Below are 16,126 nucleotides of genomic sequence, written 5' to 3'. Positions count from 1 at the left end.
AAGGGTCAAAGTGTAATAAAAAGGCAAGCCTGAAAGCTCTGTGCCTCAATGCGAGGAGTATTCGGAACCCAGGAGAGGGCTCTGAGCTAATTTGAGTGGGTGAGAGCGCAGATGAACAGGACCCCAAGCAAGAATGCAAAAGGTAGGAGGCAACAGAGCAGAGTAGCACTGGGGTAAGTGTAAACCACAAGGTGATAGGAAGGGACAATATGTATGAATATAAAGGGGCTGCAGGAGGGGTCAAAACTAAAAATCATGGTTTAAAAGCTAGTATTAAAACACTTTACCTAAACACACGCAGCATTCGAAATAAAGTAAATGAGTTGACGGCACAAATCATTACAAATGGGTATGATTTGGTGGCCATTACAGAAACGTGGTTGCAGGGTGGCCAAGACTGGGAATTAAACATACAGGGGTATCTGACAATTCGGAAGGATAGACAAGAAGGGAAAGGAGGTGGGGTACCTCTGTTAATAAAGGATGATATCAGGGCAGTTGTGAGAGACGATATTGGCTCTAATGAACAAAATGTTGAATCATTGTGGGTGGAGATTAGAGATAGTAAGGGGAAAAAGTCACTGGTGGGCGTAGTTTATAGGCCCCCAAATAATAACTTCACGGTGGGGCGGACAATAATCAAGGGAATAATAGAGGCATGTGAAAAAGGAACGGCAGTAATCATGGGGGATTTTAACCTACATATCGATTGGTCAAATCAAATCGCACGGGGTAGCCTTGAGGAGGAATTCATAGAATGCATAAGAGATTGTTTCTTAGAACAGTATGTTACAGAACCTACAAGGGAGCAAGCTATCTTAGATCTGTGTAATGAAACAGGAATAATAAACGGTCTCCGAGTAAAAGATCCTCTCGGAATGAGTGATCACAGTATGGTTTAATTTGTATTACAGATTGAGGGTGAGGAAGTAGTGTCTCAAACGAGCATACTATGCTTAAACAAAGGGGACTACAGTGGGATGAGGGCAGAGTTGGCTAAAGTAGACTGGGAACACAGACTAAACGGTGGCACAATTGAGGAACAGTGGAGGACTTTTAAGGAGCTCTTTCATAGTGCTCAACAAAAATATATTCCAGTGAAAAAGAAGGGCGGTAAGAGAAGGGATAACCAGTCGTGGATAACCAAGGAAATAAAGGAGAGTATCAAATTAAAAACCAATGCGTATAAGGTGGCCAAGGTTCGTGGGAAACTAGAAGATTGGGAAAATTTTAAACAACAGCAAAGAATGGCGAAGAAAGCAATAAAGGAAGGAAAGATAGATTACGAAAGTAAACTTGCGCAAAACATAAAAACAAATAGTAAAAGCTTTGACCGATATATAAAACGGAAATAAGCGACTAAAGTAAATGTTGGTCCTTTAGAAGATGAGAAGGGGGATTTAATAATGGGAAATGTGGAAATGGCTGAGACCTTAAACAATTATTTTGCTTCGGCCTTCACAGTGGAAGACACAAAAACCATGCCAAAAATTGCTGGTCACGGGAATGTGGGAAGGGAGGACCTTGAGATAATCACTATCACTAGTGGGGTAGTGCTGGACAGGCTAATGGGACTCAAGGTAGACAAGTCCCCTGGTCCTGATGAAATGCATCCCAGGGTATTAAAAGAGATGGCGGAAGTTATAGCAGGTGCATTCGTTATAATCTACCAAAATTCTCTGGACTCTGGAGAGGTACCAGTGGATTGGAAAGCAGCTAATGTAACACCTCTGTCTTAAAAAAGGGGGCAGACAAAAGGCAGGTAACTATAGGCGGTTAGTTTAACATCTGTAGTGGGGAAAATGCTTGAAGCTATCATTAAGGAAGAAATAGCAGGACATCTAGATAGGAATAGGGCAATCAAGTCGACGCAACATGGATTCATGAAGAGGAAATCATGTTTAACTAATTTACTGGAATTCTTTGAGGATATAACGAGCATGGTGGATAGAGTTGTACCGATGGATGTGGTGTATTTAGATTTCCAAAAGGCATTCGATAAGGTGCCACACAAAAGGTTACTGCAGAAGATAAAGGTACGCGGAGTCAGAGGAAATGTATTAGCATGGATCGAGAATTGGCTGGCTAACAGAAAGCGGAGAGTCGGGATAAATGGGTCCTTTTCAGGTTGGAAATCGGTGATTAGTGGTGTGCCATAGGGATCAGTGCTGGGACCACAACTGTTTACAATATACATAAATGACCTGGAAGAGGGGACAGAGTGTAGTGTAACAAAATTTGCAGATGACACAAAGATTAGTGGGAAAGCGGGTTGTATAGAGGACACAGAGAGGCTGCAAAGAGATTTAGATAGGTTAAGCGAATGGGCTAAGGTTTGGCAGATGGAATACAATGTCGGAAAATGTGAGGTCATCCACCTTGGGAAAAAAACAGTAAAAGGGAATATTATTTGAATGGGGAGAAATTACAACATGCTGCGGTGCAGAGGGACCTGGGGGTCCTTGTGCATGAATCCCAAAAAGTTAGTTTGCAGGTGCAGCAGGTAATCAGGAAGGCGAATGGAATGTTGGCCTTCATTGCGAGAGGGATGGAGTACTAAAGCAGGGAGGTCCTGCTGCAACTGTACAGGGTATTGGTGAGGCCACACCTGGAGTACTGCGTGCAGTTTTGGTCACCTTACTTAAGGAAGGATATACTAGCCTTGGAGGGGGTACAGAGACGATTCACTAGGCTGATTGCGGAGATGAGGGGGTTACTTATGATGATAGATTGAGTAGACTGGGTCTTTACTCGTTGGAGTTCAGAAGGATGAGGGGTGATCTTATCGAAACATTTAAAATAATGAAAGGGATAGACAAGATAGAGGCAGAGAGGTTGTTTCCACTGGTCGGGGAAACTAGAACTAGGGGGCACAGCCTCAAAATACGGGGGAGCCAATTTAAAACCGAGTTGAGAAGGAATTTCTTCTCCCAGGGGGTTGTGAATCTGTGGAATTCTCTGCCCAAGGAAGCAGTTGAGGCTAGCTCATTGAATGTATTCAAATCACAGATAGATAGATTTTTAACCAATAAGGGAATTAAGGGTTATGGGGAGCGGGCGGATAAGTGGAGCTGAGTCCACGGCCAGATCAGCCATGATCTTTTTGAATGGCGGAGCAGGTTCGAGGGGCTCCTGCTCCTAATTCTTATGTTCTTATGTTCTTATGTTCTTATAGCCTTGGTCCAATCATGGACAAAAGAGCTGAATTCCAGAGGTGAGGTGAGAGTGACTGCCCTTGACCGAGTGTGGCATCAAGGAGTCAATGGGACTCAGGGGGGAAACTCTCCACTGGCTAGAGTCATACCTAGCACAAAGGAAAATGGATGTGATGGTTGGAGGTCAATCATCACAGCCCCAGGACATCGCTGCAGGAACTTCTCAGTCCTAGGCCCAACATTGGAGTTTAGAAGAATGAGCGGTGATCTTACTGAAACATATAAGATTCTGAGGGGGCTTGACAGGGTAGATGCAGAGACAAAATTTCCCCTCCTGGGGACTAGGGGGCATAGTTTTAGAATAAGGGGTCGCCCATTTAAAACGGCAATGAGGAGGAATTTCTTCTCTCAGAGGGTTGTGAATCTTTGGAATTCTCTACCCCAGAGAGCTGTTGAGGCGGGGTCATTGAATATATTTAAGGTGGAGATAACCAGATTTTCGAATGATAAGGGAGTCAAGATTTATGGGTAGCGGGCAAGGAAGTGGAGTTGAGGCCAAGATCAGATCAGCCATGATCTTATTGAATGACGGAGCAGGCGCAAAGGGCCAAATGGCTTACACCTGCTCCTATTTCTTATGTTCAGCTAGTCAGAGGTGGAGCTGTTCGCTGATGATGGCACAGTGTTCAATGCTATTCGCAACTCCTCAGATAATGAAGCAGTCCATGGCAGCATGCAGCAAGACCTGGATGACATTCAGACTTGGGCTGATAAATAGCAAGGAACATTCGCGCCACACAAGTGCCAGGCAACGACTATCTCCACCAAGCCATAGTCAAACTACTGCCCCTTGACATACAACAGCATTACCATCACTGAATCCCCCACCATCAGGAACCCGGAGGTCACCATTGATCAGAAGCTTAATTGGACCAGCCACAAAAATACTGCGGCAACAAGAGCCGGTCAGAGGCTGGGTATTCTTTGGTGAATGTCTCACCTCCTGACTCCCCAAAGCCTTTCCACAAGTCAGGAATGTGATGGAATACTCTCCACTTGACTTGATGAGTTCAGCTCCAGCAACACGCAAGAAGCTCGGCACAATCCAGGACAAAGCAGCCTGCTTGATTGGCACCCCATCCACACCTTAAACATTTGCTCCCTCCACAGCCAGTGCAGTGTGTACCATCTACAAGATACACTGCAGCAACTCGCCAAGGCTTCTTCGGCAGCACCTACCAAACTCAAGACCTGTACCACCTAGAAGGACAAGGGCAGCAGGCGCATGGGAACACCATCACCTCCAAGTTATCTTTCAAATTACACGCCATCCTGACTTAGAAGTATATCACAGTTCCTTCATCGTTGCTGAGTCAAAATCCTGGAACTCCCTCCAGAACTAAACTGTGGGAGTACCTTCACCACATGGACTGTAGCGGTTCAAGAAAGCAGCTCACCACCACCTTCTCAAGGGCAATTAGGAATGGGCAATAAATGCTGGCCTTACCAGCGATGCCCACATCCCACGAACAAATAGTTAAAAAAATATGTGACTCCAGTTCCACACCCTAACTCTTAAGAGTTGACTCTTAACAGCCATCTGACATAGCCTAACAAGCCACTTAGTCACGTAAAAATCTGTGCTGCAGCGGTTCAAGAAGGCCCACTACCACTTTCTTGTGCAACTAGCGATCGACAATAAATGCCGGCTTGCCAGCAATGCTCACATCATGAGAAAAAATGTCAAAATGATCGCATACTCCAGTTAGTAGCCAATTATATATGATGCATATAATGATGAATACTTGATAAATATGTATTAATGTATACAGAAGATGTGCTATTACTCTGATGATGTAAAACAGAGTTCTTTGTGCAGTTCAAATAGCATTTTGGTTCAAATCAATTGAATCAGTTGTCATCTAATTGCTTTCAATGTGTTATATTCTAACCTGGCTGTTATTGTGTATGTTAAATGACCCTTGTTACCTGGATCTGAAACATAGAAACATAGAAACATAGAAAATAGGTGCAGGAGCAGGCCATTCAGCCCTTCTAGCCTGCACCGCCATTCAATGAGTTCATGGCTGAATATGAAACTTCAGTACCCCCTTCCTGCTTTCTCGCCATACCCCTTGATCCCCTGAGTAGTAAGATTTTCAGCAGTCTCTAAGTTCCTGGACAGCAAGAAGCAGCCACTCTGCTCTGACAGCACCATGATGTCTCCTGAGGAATGTTCATGCTACAGCAGATGAAATCTGTGAAGCGGATAGGAATGTGGAGAAAGAATTATTTATAAAAATGAAAAACTGCAAAAGAAATATGTTTTTAACATTTTGCTCCACTTCAGAAAATACTAGTGGATGTTTCAGACTATGCAGAGAGTAGATGTATTTTTTTATTTATAAGACAATCCTATTGGTGATACCATAATGTACTGCTTTTGTGCTTGGTATATTGCTAATTTCATGATAAAATTTAATATATTAATTTATACAACACATTGTTCCATGACCTAAACCAAATAAATATGCATCTTAAGATTGAAATATGCAAAGTTGTGACTTTATAAGGGTATTTATTTCTAATCATTGGTTAGCCTCACAGTTGTAATCTTTTACCTACTGTATCTGCATGGTAAAAAACAAACTCAAACATTCTGTGTCCAATCTGTATTTCCTTAAAATGCAAGTTAACAGTTGGAACTCAGCCTCAATATAACACGTAATAGTTGAGCTAATGCCAGTAACTTGCCAATTTGAGGAAGGTAATTTTAGTCAAAAATCCCCTCCCATCCCCATTTTATGGACTTGTCTGCATTATTCGGTTTTGTCACTGCCTTGTTGCAAACAAATTATTTTGAACAGCTTTACATTAACTTTATTTTTTCATGAACATGTTTAAAGGTATATGAATGTAATAAAAGTTAATGAATAACTATCTAACTAATTTGGATCTGCAATCAAAAAACAAGCCTGTACTTTGGATTTTAAAGTAAGGGATATTTATTGTGCCTCTGTAGATCGTCTAAAAGAAACTGCTATTTCAGGTCGCCAAATTACAAATGATATAAAGTAGAAGAAAAGTAATAGATTATTAGTACGATCTCAATAGAAGTGTATTGGTTTCTGTTAACAACAGTAGATTAAGATTAATTGAAGAGCACTGGGTAAGTGAGTTTCATTTTATTTTATCGCTTTTATCTTAGAAGGGAAACTGATTGAGCTTGAAAAAAGCTTTAACTATGTTGAGTGAATATCAACAGACAGTTATTTTGCTGCAATTAGGTGCATTTTTTGAGCTTCAGTTTCAAACCTTTCTGATAATACTGACTTCGAAGATAATGATGCCATATTTTAAAGGAATTTTATTCATAATTTGTTCAAGGTTTCAGAAACAACATGCTTCAAATGTATATTTGAAAACCATTGAAGCAACTTTTTCCCCAGCTATAAAACAGTCGTGGCAGAAGTCTAATGTGCCACAGCAGTTTTTATGTGTATCTAATCATAGGAACATGAGTAAGCATTTAACCCATAAACATGCTAAAATCCAAAACAAAATTTACCCATGCAAAAATAGAGTTGATTTCCATGTAAGTATCACAATAGTGTAGATTTGAGGATTCTACAAATAATTTATACACGGATATTACCAGAAGCAGTCATTGACTGTGTCATTGGGGTCATTTGGCACTTCAATCCAAATTCTCCTATCATGCTAATATTGAGATTTATCCAAACTGTGATGTTGGTTTAAAGAATATTTTCGGCAGAAAATTATATATGTGAAAAAATGTAAGAGTGAAATGCAATAAGAAAAAAAAAGCTGAAAAGACTGCCAGAACTGTAACGTGATATTGTATCAAGCTAAAAAAAAAACTCAGCACAAATATTTGTGTACTTCCTCTTTCTTTAACTGTGACGCACCTACCTAAATATTTTATTGATTTTCTTAACCTCTTTACTGCAAATCATGGCCGGGAATTTTCTTCGAGCTGCTCCCACTACACCCTGATTAAGTTTCAGGGAAGTTACGACAGCGGCGTAGAACAAGCTCTGAGGAAATTCCCAGTCCATGAGTTTATACAACATTTATTAAAAGTTTGACATTGACATACTCTTTGTCTATAAAACCTTGCTTGCTGTTGTCATGTTTTGTGCAAACTTTACCCATTATGAACTCATGATATAAATGTCCACATTTATAATGGAAACTGCCTAAGTAAACGTATCAACTGTAATTACACCTTCCTAACAGTGGTGGCACTGCAGTGCCTCCGTTTTACACATCAGCCTGTACTGCAGAGAATTTTTAATGCTCCAATCAACCCCACTTCTCTGCTCCCACAACAGTTTTTAACTAGAAATAATAATATAAAATCAAAGTCTTACATTAAAAATAAGGACAGAACATATGGGCTCGAAATTTTGTAATTTTTCAAAAGCGCTGTGGTTCTAATATTGGGGATGGAATTCAGGGTGTAAGCCAAGTATACCACAGTTACAGCTGTTCGAAAATGCACAATAAATTCCAGTGGAACTGGGTGTTGGCATAAAATGTGACCACTCCAAAGTGGCGCATTTTTTCACATAATAAAGAGGTCAAAACCTGCTTTTTGAGAAATTTCACCATTTACACCAGAATTGCACTCGACTTAAATCTGTAAAAAAGAGAGATATGTTACGTGCATGACATCAAACCAAGAAGTGGTTGAGTTTATAGGTTTTAATCATCCAGAGTCTTCGTCTTAAGTATTAGCTTTGACTGAAGTGATTTGAAAACAACTTTTCTCACCTGTGCTGCTAAAGAAGGATTTTGCAAACTGCTATGTAGCAGTTTCAGGCAGGGAATCGTTTTCTTTCAACAGCCTTCTGTCATGAAGCCCTTAACATAGGGTTGACTATGGGCATTCCCACAGATGCCCTTTTGGTGGAGGCAGAATAGAAGCCGGAGGAGGGGGAAATGGGAACCGGAAGCAGGATAAAGGTACACAGAAGAAAAGACCAACTAGGAAGCACCTTTGAACTAGAGTCCACGGACCATGCTGCTCCCTTGAGAAAGTATCAGAAGAAATCTGTTTAAAGAGGCAATGGTCCAATAAGGAGAGATTGAAGGAACACAAATGTCCATTTGCAAATTGACCTTCAACATCCTCTCAAACTCAAAAAGAAAAAACATATCTCGGAATACTGGACTTTCATTTCATAAAGTGGTTTTATTGTGAAAACCTATATTAACAACAGGTGCTGGGCCTATCCCTAGTATCTCTCCATGTTGTTCTGAAACCTATCCTAATACACCAAGGTGCTACCTGTGGGCCAGAGATGCAAGCGGTGTTTGGCTGTGCTGGGGTATCAGGAGCCAAGGATGATCTCATCTCAGAGTCTCTCACTTCCAGGAATACTCTTCAAAAGACTGCACTTTAGATGCATGGGCAGTCTGGTCCTGTATCCTGACATCTACATGAACAGGTATCTGAGGGGGCTGGCTGGAAAAGATCACATGAGCTATCATCAGAAGAGAGGACAACATTATGAAGGCAGATTCTAGCCGCACCTCTTGTGCTGGGTCCCAGATATGATTGTACACTAATTAACAGGAGGGCAGACATGATGGCATGAGTTACATCCTGTTGATCCTGAGAGGTTGCACCCCAAACCCCTGAAGGCCAGTGGTCAAGGCATTCACTAATTGGTCTGGAGATTTCTTTGTCAGGGGAGAATAGATGCTGCTACTTTCTCCAGATATTGCAGAATTGTGTTGAATCCTTCTTAGATATTAGTATTGGACTCTGCTGTGACCCCTACCATCTGCCTCAGATCCTTCAAGATAGTCCTCAGTGCCCCCATGTGAGTGTGATGCTCATCCAGTATCCCTTTTCAAGCAGAACAGCAGAACAAAGTCTCCAAGCTCTGGAGTTAAGGACTGACCTTTGCAGAGCCTCTCGATTGTCAGATCACATTTTCATCTCTGATTCCTCTAGTGCCCATGACATTAAAATGGGGATTGAATTACTTGAGTGTGCCCTGGTCTAATTATCTGCTTTCCTCTAACCCCACCTCAGCAACAGTCAATAAATTTGTGTCAGGTAAGGGTATCAAGTGATATAGAACAAAAGCAGAGTTGTGGCACAGATAAGCCATGATCTAATTGAATGACAGAACAGACAAGAACACAAGAAACATAAGAAATAGGAGCAGGAGTAGGCCATTTGGCTCCTCGAGCCTGCTCCGCCATTTAATAAGATCATGGCTGATTTGATCATGTACTCAGTTCCACTTCCCCACCCGCTCCCCATAACCCTTTATTCCCTTATCGCTCAAAAATCTGTCTATCTCCGTCTTAAATATATTCAATGACCCAGCCTCCACAGCTATCTGGGGCAGAGAATTCCACAGATTTACAACCCTCTGACGAAAGAAATTCCTCCTCATCTTAGTTTTAAATGGGTAGCCCCTTATTCTGAGACTATGTCCCTAGTTTTAGTTTCTCCTATGAGTGGAAATATCCTCTCTGCATCCAATTTGTCTAGCCCTCTCATTATCTTACATATTTCGATAAGATCACCTCATTCTTCTGAACTCCAATGAGTATAGGCCCAACCTATTTAACTTAGCTTGATAAGTTAACCTGCTCATCTCCGGAATCAACCTAGTGAACCTTCTCTGGACAGCCTCCAATGCAACTATATCTTTCATTAAATACGGAGACCAAAACTGCTCGCAATACTCCAGGTGTGGCCTCACCAATACCCTGTACAGTTGTAGCAGGATTTCTCTGCTTTTATACTCTATCACCCTTGTAATAAAGGCCAATATTCCATTTGCCTTCCTGATTACTTTCTGTAGCTGCATGCTAACTTTTTGTGTTTCATGCACAAGGACCCCCAGATCTCTCTGTACTGCAGCACTTTGCAATTTTTCTCCATTTAAATTATAATTTGCTTTTCTATTTTTTCTGCCAAAGTGGATAAACTCACATTTTCCAACATTATACTCCATCTGCCAAATTTTTGCCCACTCACTTAGCCTGAGTATATCCCTTTGCAGATTGTTTGTGTCCTCCTCACAATTTGCTTTCCCACCCATCTTTGTATCATCAGCAAACTTGGCTACATTACATCATCATACTTTAGGGGCTAAGTGGCCTATTCCTATTCCTATATTGCAATGTTTCTATGATTACTTACTTACAGGGACATTTTGAAAACCTACAAAGTACAAATAGAAAGGAAAATGAAAAATGACGTGAAGATACAAGTCCTCAAATACTTCCTGAACCTTTTTAATGGAATCTTTCTTGTAAGTATATTGTTTATATATATTCACAGCTTCAGAGGGTATCTGCAGGCAAGCTCTTTGCGACATTATAGATGAGTAGTGATTGTGAAAGTTGTTTATAGATGCCTTGGCCCCGATACTTATGGGGAGACGGGGAGGGAGGGATGTGGAGGAAGTGACTGGGAAACCCGGAAAAAAAGGGTGACCCGGAATAGATGGTTACTCTAAGGTCCTGCAGCATTTAAGAGCAGAACCTCATTTAAATTATTTGTCTCCATCTCCCACTGGCAGCCAGCCAGATTGAGAGGCGAGATGGTTGCTGTGCGGGAAGGCCGTCACTGGTAGGTCGCTGCCGAGGATCGTTGAGGAGGGAGCAAGGCATCATGGAGGTCGGGGGTGGGGGCAGACTGGAAAGGCCTTGGGGAGATCAGAGGTCAGGAGGAGATCAGAAAGGCTGGGCAGGGGGCAGGGGGGCACGAAGATCAGAGGTTGAGGGAAGATCGCAAAGACTGGGATCCGATCACGGGGAGGAAGAGATGTCTGATCATCGGGGGTTCTGATCTCGGGGAAGGAGTGTTCAATTGCGGGGGTGATACAATCGCGGGGAGGGAAGCAGGTCAGCTTAGGGGCCAGGTGGGGAAGCACTTCTTCTCCTCCTAGCCCACCTCAGTACTCGAAAGATACCCTGATGGATCCGACCATTCTCATCCCCCTTCAGCTGCTGGGTTTCTCGAGCACGCAGCACTTAAATTTGAAACTGTCGTCAAATTTGAGGCACGGAGTCTCATTAACATATTTAAATAACAGACACGCTTCTGGAGAGCAGGTTAGGCACCCGTTAAACCTAGACGTGGATGTGTTTGAGGCCAGTTGGGGTCAGGTTTCAGATTTTTGACATTTTAACCCTCTCCCTGGAGAGAGTTATTATATTATATGGAAAAATATTGAGGAAAGATTTTATATTGGGGAGAAGAACTGGCAGGCAAGCGAAATCCACTCTTATGATGTCACATACAATGCTTCCTTTCGATGGGATTTACATTGTTCAACTTCACTTGTTCCATTTGTAAAATAAAAAGCTGTAAAATGTGCCATGGTGCTTTACAGATTGAGTGGGGGAGGGGGGAAATAAATAAAAGGGATGCTGAACCATTGCAGGAAAGTTTAGAGAGGTGACTGAAAGCTTGATCGCAACCATGGGTTTTGAGAAAGTGGAGCGAGAAAGAGAGAGACAGAGGAGTATAAGGAGAGAATGGTTGAAAATAGGTCCAAGGCTGCTTAAGGTGGAATTTATGAAGGGCAGGATGGAAGGCTGGCACCTTAACAATCTATTTCATACAATCATAGAATGGTTGCAGTACAGAAAGAGGCCATTTGGCCGGTTGAGACTGTGCCGGGTTTACTGAATTTTAATACAGCAGTATTAGTCAACACCTCACACTTCACATATTATAAAACGTCAGTAACTTACTGCTCCCAACTTCTTTGGTTTTTAATGTTCTTGCTAATTTTTCTCCCTGGAGGTGTTAATTGCTTGCTATGGTATAGTTCCATATACCTTGTTCATATTAGAGTCGAGACAGTAAGCATTGGCAGGTCTTTTGACCATGGCTGGACATTACTACTGAGCTGGACCCTATGTTGTGTATCTGTAAAGCATGTACTCCCATGTTCCGCCACCAAGGAGCGCATCCCCTGAAGTCCCAAGGGATTCCAGCATCCCTTGGGAGCACTGTATATAAGCCAGCCCCTAACGCCTGTTCCTCACTCAGGAGTGTCTTAATAAAGACTGAGGTCACTGTTACTTTAACCTTCCTGTGAGCAGTCTCATCTGTGTTCAGAACACAATAACTGGCGACGAGTATACGAATCCAACGCAAAGATGCAGCAAACTGTGGGCATCCTGGAGAAATTCTCGGAGGGTGAGGAATGGGAAGCCTATGTCGAATGGCTAGACCAGTACTTTGTAGCCAACGAGCTGGACGGAGAAGGAAACGCTGCAAAAAGGAGAGCGGTCCTCCTCACGGTCTGCAGGGCACCGACCTACAGCTTCATGAAGAATCTTCTGGCTCTGGTGAAACCCACAGATAAGTCATATGAGGAGCTGTGTACACTGGTTCGGGAGCATCTTAACCCGAGGGAGAGCGTGCTGATGGCGAGGTATCGGTTCTATACGTGCCAGCAATCTGAAGGTCAGGAAGTGGTGAGCTACGTCGCCGAGCTAAGGCGACTTGCAGGACAATGTGAGTTTGATGGCTACCTGGAGCAAATGCTCAGAGACTTTTTTGTACTGGGCATTGGCCACGAGACCATCCTACGAAAACTTTTGACTGTAGAGACACCGACCCTCAGTAAGGCCATTGCGATAGCACAGGCGTTTATGTCCACCAGTGATAACACCAAACAAATCTTTCAGCACACAAGTACTAACAATATTCATAAATTAACTGGAACTGTGTTTGCGAGCAGAAATGTACAGGGCAGAAACCACAAGTCTGCAACTACCAGCAGGCCTCAAGTGACTCAGATGACTCAGAGTCCCCAACAAAGGATGAATGCAAGGCAATTCACACCTTGTTGGCATTGTGAAGGCTTCCATTCAGCCTATTTATGCCGCTTCAAAGGGTATGTTTGCAAGAGCTGTGGAACAATGGGGCACCTCCAACGAGCTTGCAGACACGCTGCAAGCTCTGCAAAACCTGCCAAACACCACGTGGCAGAGGAAGATCAGTCCATGGTGGATCAATGCAATTTTGAGCCTCAGAGAGAGGAGGCAGATGCTGAAGTACACGGGGTGCACATATTTTCGACGAAATGTCCACCTATAATGCTGAATGTAAAATTGAATGGCTTAATCGTAGCCATGGAACTGGACACTGGCGCAAGCCAGTCCATCATGAGTAAAAAGATGTTTGAGAGACTGTGATGCAACAAGGCACTCAGACCAGTCCTGATCCCCATCCACACGAAACTGAGAACGTACACCAAAGAGCTTATCACTGTCCTGGGCAGCGCCATGGTCAAGGTCACCTACGAGGGCACGGTGCACGAACTGCCACTTTGGATTGTCCCAGGCGATGGCCCCACACTGCTTGGAAGGAGCTGGCTGGGCAAAATCCGCTGGAACTGGGATGACATCCGAGTGCTATCACATGTCGATGAGGCCTCGTGTACCCAGCTTCTTAACAAATTTCCTTCCCTTTTTAAGCCAGGCATTGGAAACTTTTCCGGGGCGAAGGTGCGAATCGACTTAGTCCCAGAGGCACGACCCATTCACCAAAAGGCGCGAGCGATACCTCACATGATGAGGGAGAGAGTGGAAATCGAGCTGGACTGGCTGCAACGCGAGGGCATCATCTCCCCAGTGGAATTCAGCGAGTGGGCCAGCCCGATTGTTCCAGTACTCAAAAGTGATGGCACGGTCAAGATTTGCGGCGATTATAAAGTAACTATTAATCGTTTCTCGCTACAGGACCAATACCCGCTACCTAAGACAGATGACCTATTTGCGACGCTGGCAGGGAGAAAGACGTTCACCAAGTCCGACATGATTTCAGACTACATGACGCAGGAGCTGGAGGAGTCTCCAAAGGGCCTCACCTGCATCAACACGCACAAGGGACTGTTCATCTACAACAGTTGCCCGTTTGTAATTCGGTCGGCTGCAGCGATCTTCCAGAGAAACATGGAGAGCCTACTCAAGTCGGTACCATGCATGGTTGTTTTTCAGGACGACATATTGGTCACGGGTCGGGACACCGTCGAGCACCTGCAAAACCTGGAGGAGGTCCTCCAGCGACTGGATCGCGTTGGGCTGCAGCTGAAGAGGCCGAAATGCGTCTTCATGGTAACAGAAGTGGGGATTTTGGGGAGAAAGATCGCGGTGGACGGCATTCGGCCCACAGATGCTAAGACAGAGGCTATCAGGAACGCGCCCAGGCCACAGAACGTCACGGAGCTGCGGTCGTTCCTGGGACTCCTCAACTATTTTGGTAACTTCCTACCGGGGTTAAACACCCTCTTAGAGCCCCTACATGTGTTATTGCGTAAAGGTGAGAACTGGGTATGGGGAAAAAAATCAAGTAATTGCTTTTGAGAAAGCCAGAAACATTTTATGCTCCAACAAGCTGCTTGCATCGTATAACCCGTGTAAAAGACTTGTGCTAGCATGTGATGTGTCGTCGTAAGGAGTCGGGTGTGTATTACAACAAGCTAACATTGCGGGGAAGTTGCAACCTGTCGCCTATGCCTCCGGGAGCATGTCTAAGGCCGAGAGGGCCGACAGCATGATTGAGAAAGTGGCATTAGCGTGTGTGTTCGGGGTAAAGAAAATGCATCAGTACCTGTTTGGCCTCAAATTTGAATTGGAAACCGATCACAAGCCCCTCACATCCCTGTTCGTTGAAAACAAGGGGATAAATATTAATGCCTCAGCTCGCATACAAAGGTGGGCACTCGCGCTATCAGCGTATAACTATACCATCCACCACAGGCCAGGCACCGAGAACTATGCTGATGCTCTCAGTCGGCTACCATTGCCCACCACGGGGGTGGAAATGGCGCAGCCTGCAAACTTGTTGATGGTGGCGCAGCCCGCAGACTTGTTGATGGTCATGGAAGTGTTTGAAAATGATAAATCACCTGTCATGGCCCACCAGATTAGGACGTGGACCAGCGAAGATCCTCTGCTGTCCCTAGTAAAAAACTGTGTACTGCATGGGAGCTGGGCCAGCATCCCCGTTGAAATGCAAGAGCTAATCAAGCTGTTCCAGCGGCAAAAGGACGAGCTGTCCATTCAGGCAGACTGCCTCTTGTGGTGTAAAAGCGTAGTGCTACCCAAAAAGGGCAGGGATACGTTCATCTTGGATCTCCACAGCACACACCCGGGTATAGTAATGATGAAAGCGATAGCCAGATCCCACGTGTGGTGGCCCAGTATCGACTCTGACTTAGAGTCCTGTGTACGGCAATGCAGCGTGTGTGCTCAGTTGAGCAACGCGCCCAGAGAGGCACCACTAAGTTTGTGGTCCTGGTCCTCCAGACCATGGTCAAGGATCCATGTCGATTAGGCAGGACTGTTTCTCGGTAAAATGTTCCTGGTGGTGGTGGATACTTTTTCAAAATGGATTGAATGTGAAATAATGTCGGGAAGCACCGTCACCGCCACCATTGAAAGCCTGAGGGTCATATTTGCCACCCACGGCCTGCCTGACATACTGGTCAGTGACAACGGGCCATGTTTAGCCAGTGACGAATTAAAAAAATTAATGACCCGCAATGGGATCAAAGATGTCACCTCGGCCCCGTTTAAACCAGCCACCAATTGGCAGGCAGAGCGGGCAGTACAAACAATCAAACAGAGCCTTAAATGAGTCATGGAAGGCTCACTCCAAACCCGCCTGTCCCGAGTACTGCTCAGCTACCGCACGAGACCCCACTCGCTCACAGGGGTGCCCCCGGCTGAGCTACTCATGAAAAGGACACTTAAAACCAGACTCTTGCTGGTTCACCCCAATCTGCATGATCAGGTAGAGAGCAGGCGGCAGCAACAAAATGTAAACGATGATCGCGTCACTGTGTCATGGGAAATTGATCTGAATGACCCTGTGTATGTGCTAAACTATGGACATGGTCCCAAGTGGATCACCGGCACGGTGATAGCTAAAGAAGGGAGTACGGTGTTTGTAG

At 44.1% G+C, this 16,126-nt stretch overlaps 1 protein-coding gene across 1 annotated transcript in view; it reads left to right on the top strand.

The window, feature by feature from the left end:
- Window positions 1-6,697: 6,697 nt before the first annotated feature.
- Window positions 6,698-16,126, top strand: part of LOC139281363 (CD82 antigen-like) — a 42,119-nt gene continuing 32,690 nt past the window's right edge. Inside the window, exons 1-2 of the mRNA XM_070901515.1 lie at window positions 6,698-6,750; window positions 10,354-10,459. Coding sequence (XP_070757616.1) covers window positions 6,698-6,750; window positions 10,354-10,459 — 159 coding nt within the window. The remainder of the gene's footprint in view (window positions 6,751-10,353; window positions 10,460-16,126) is intronic.

This window comes from Pristiophorus japonicus, chromosome 15, assembly GCF_044704955.1.
Source record: "Pristiophorus japonicus isolate sPriJap1 chromosome 15, sPriJap1.hap1, whole genome shotgun sequence".
NCBI lineage: Eukaryota > Metazoa > Chordata > Chondrichthyes > Pristiophoridae > Pristiophorus > Pristiophorus japonicus.
This window is presented reverse-complemented; position numbering and strand designations above follow the sequence as displayed.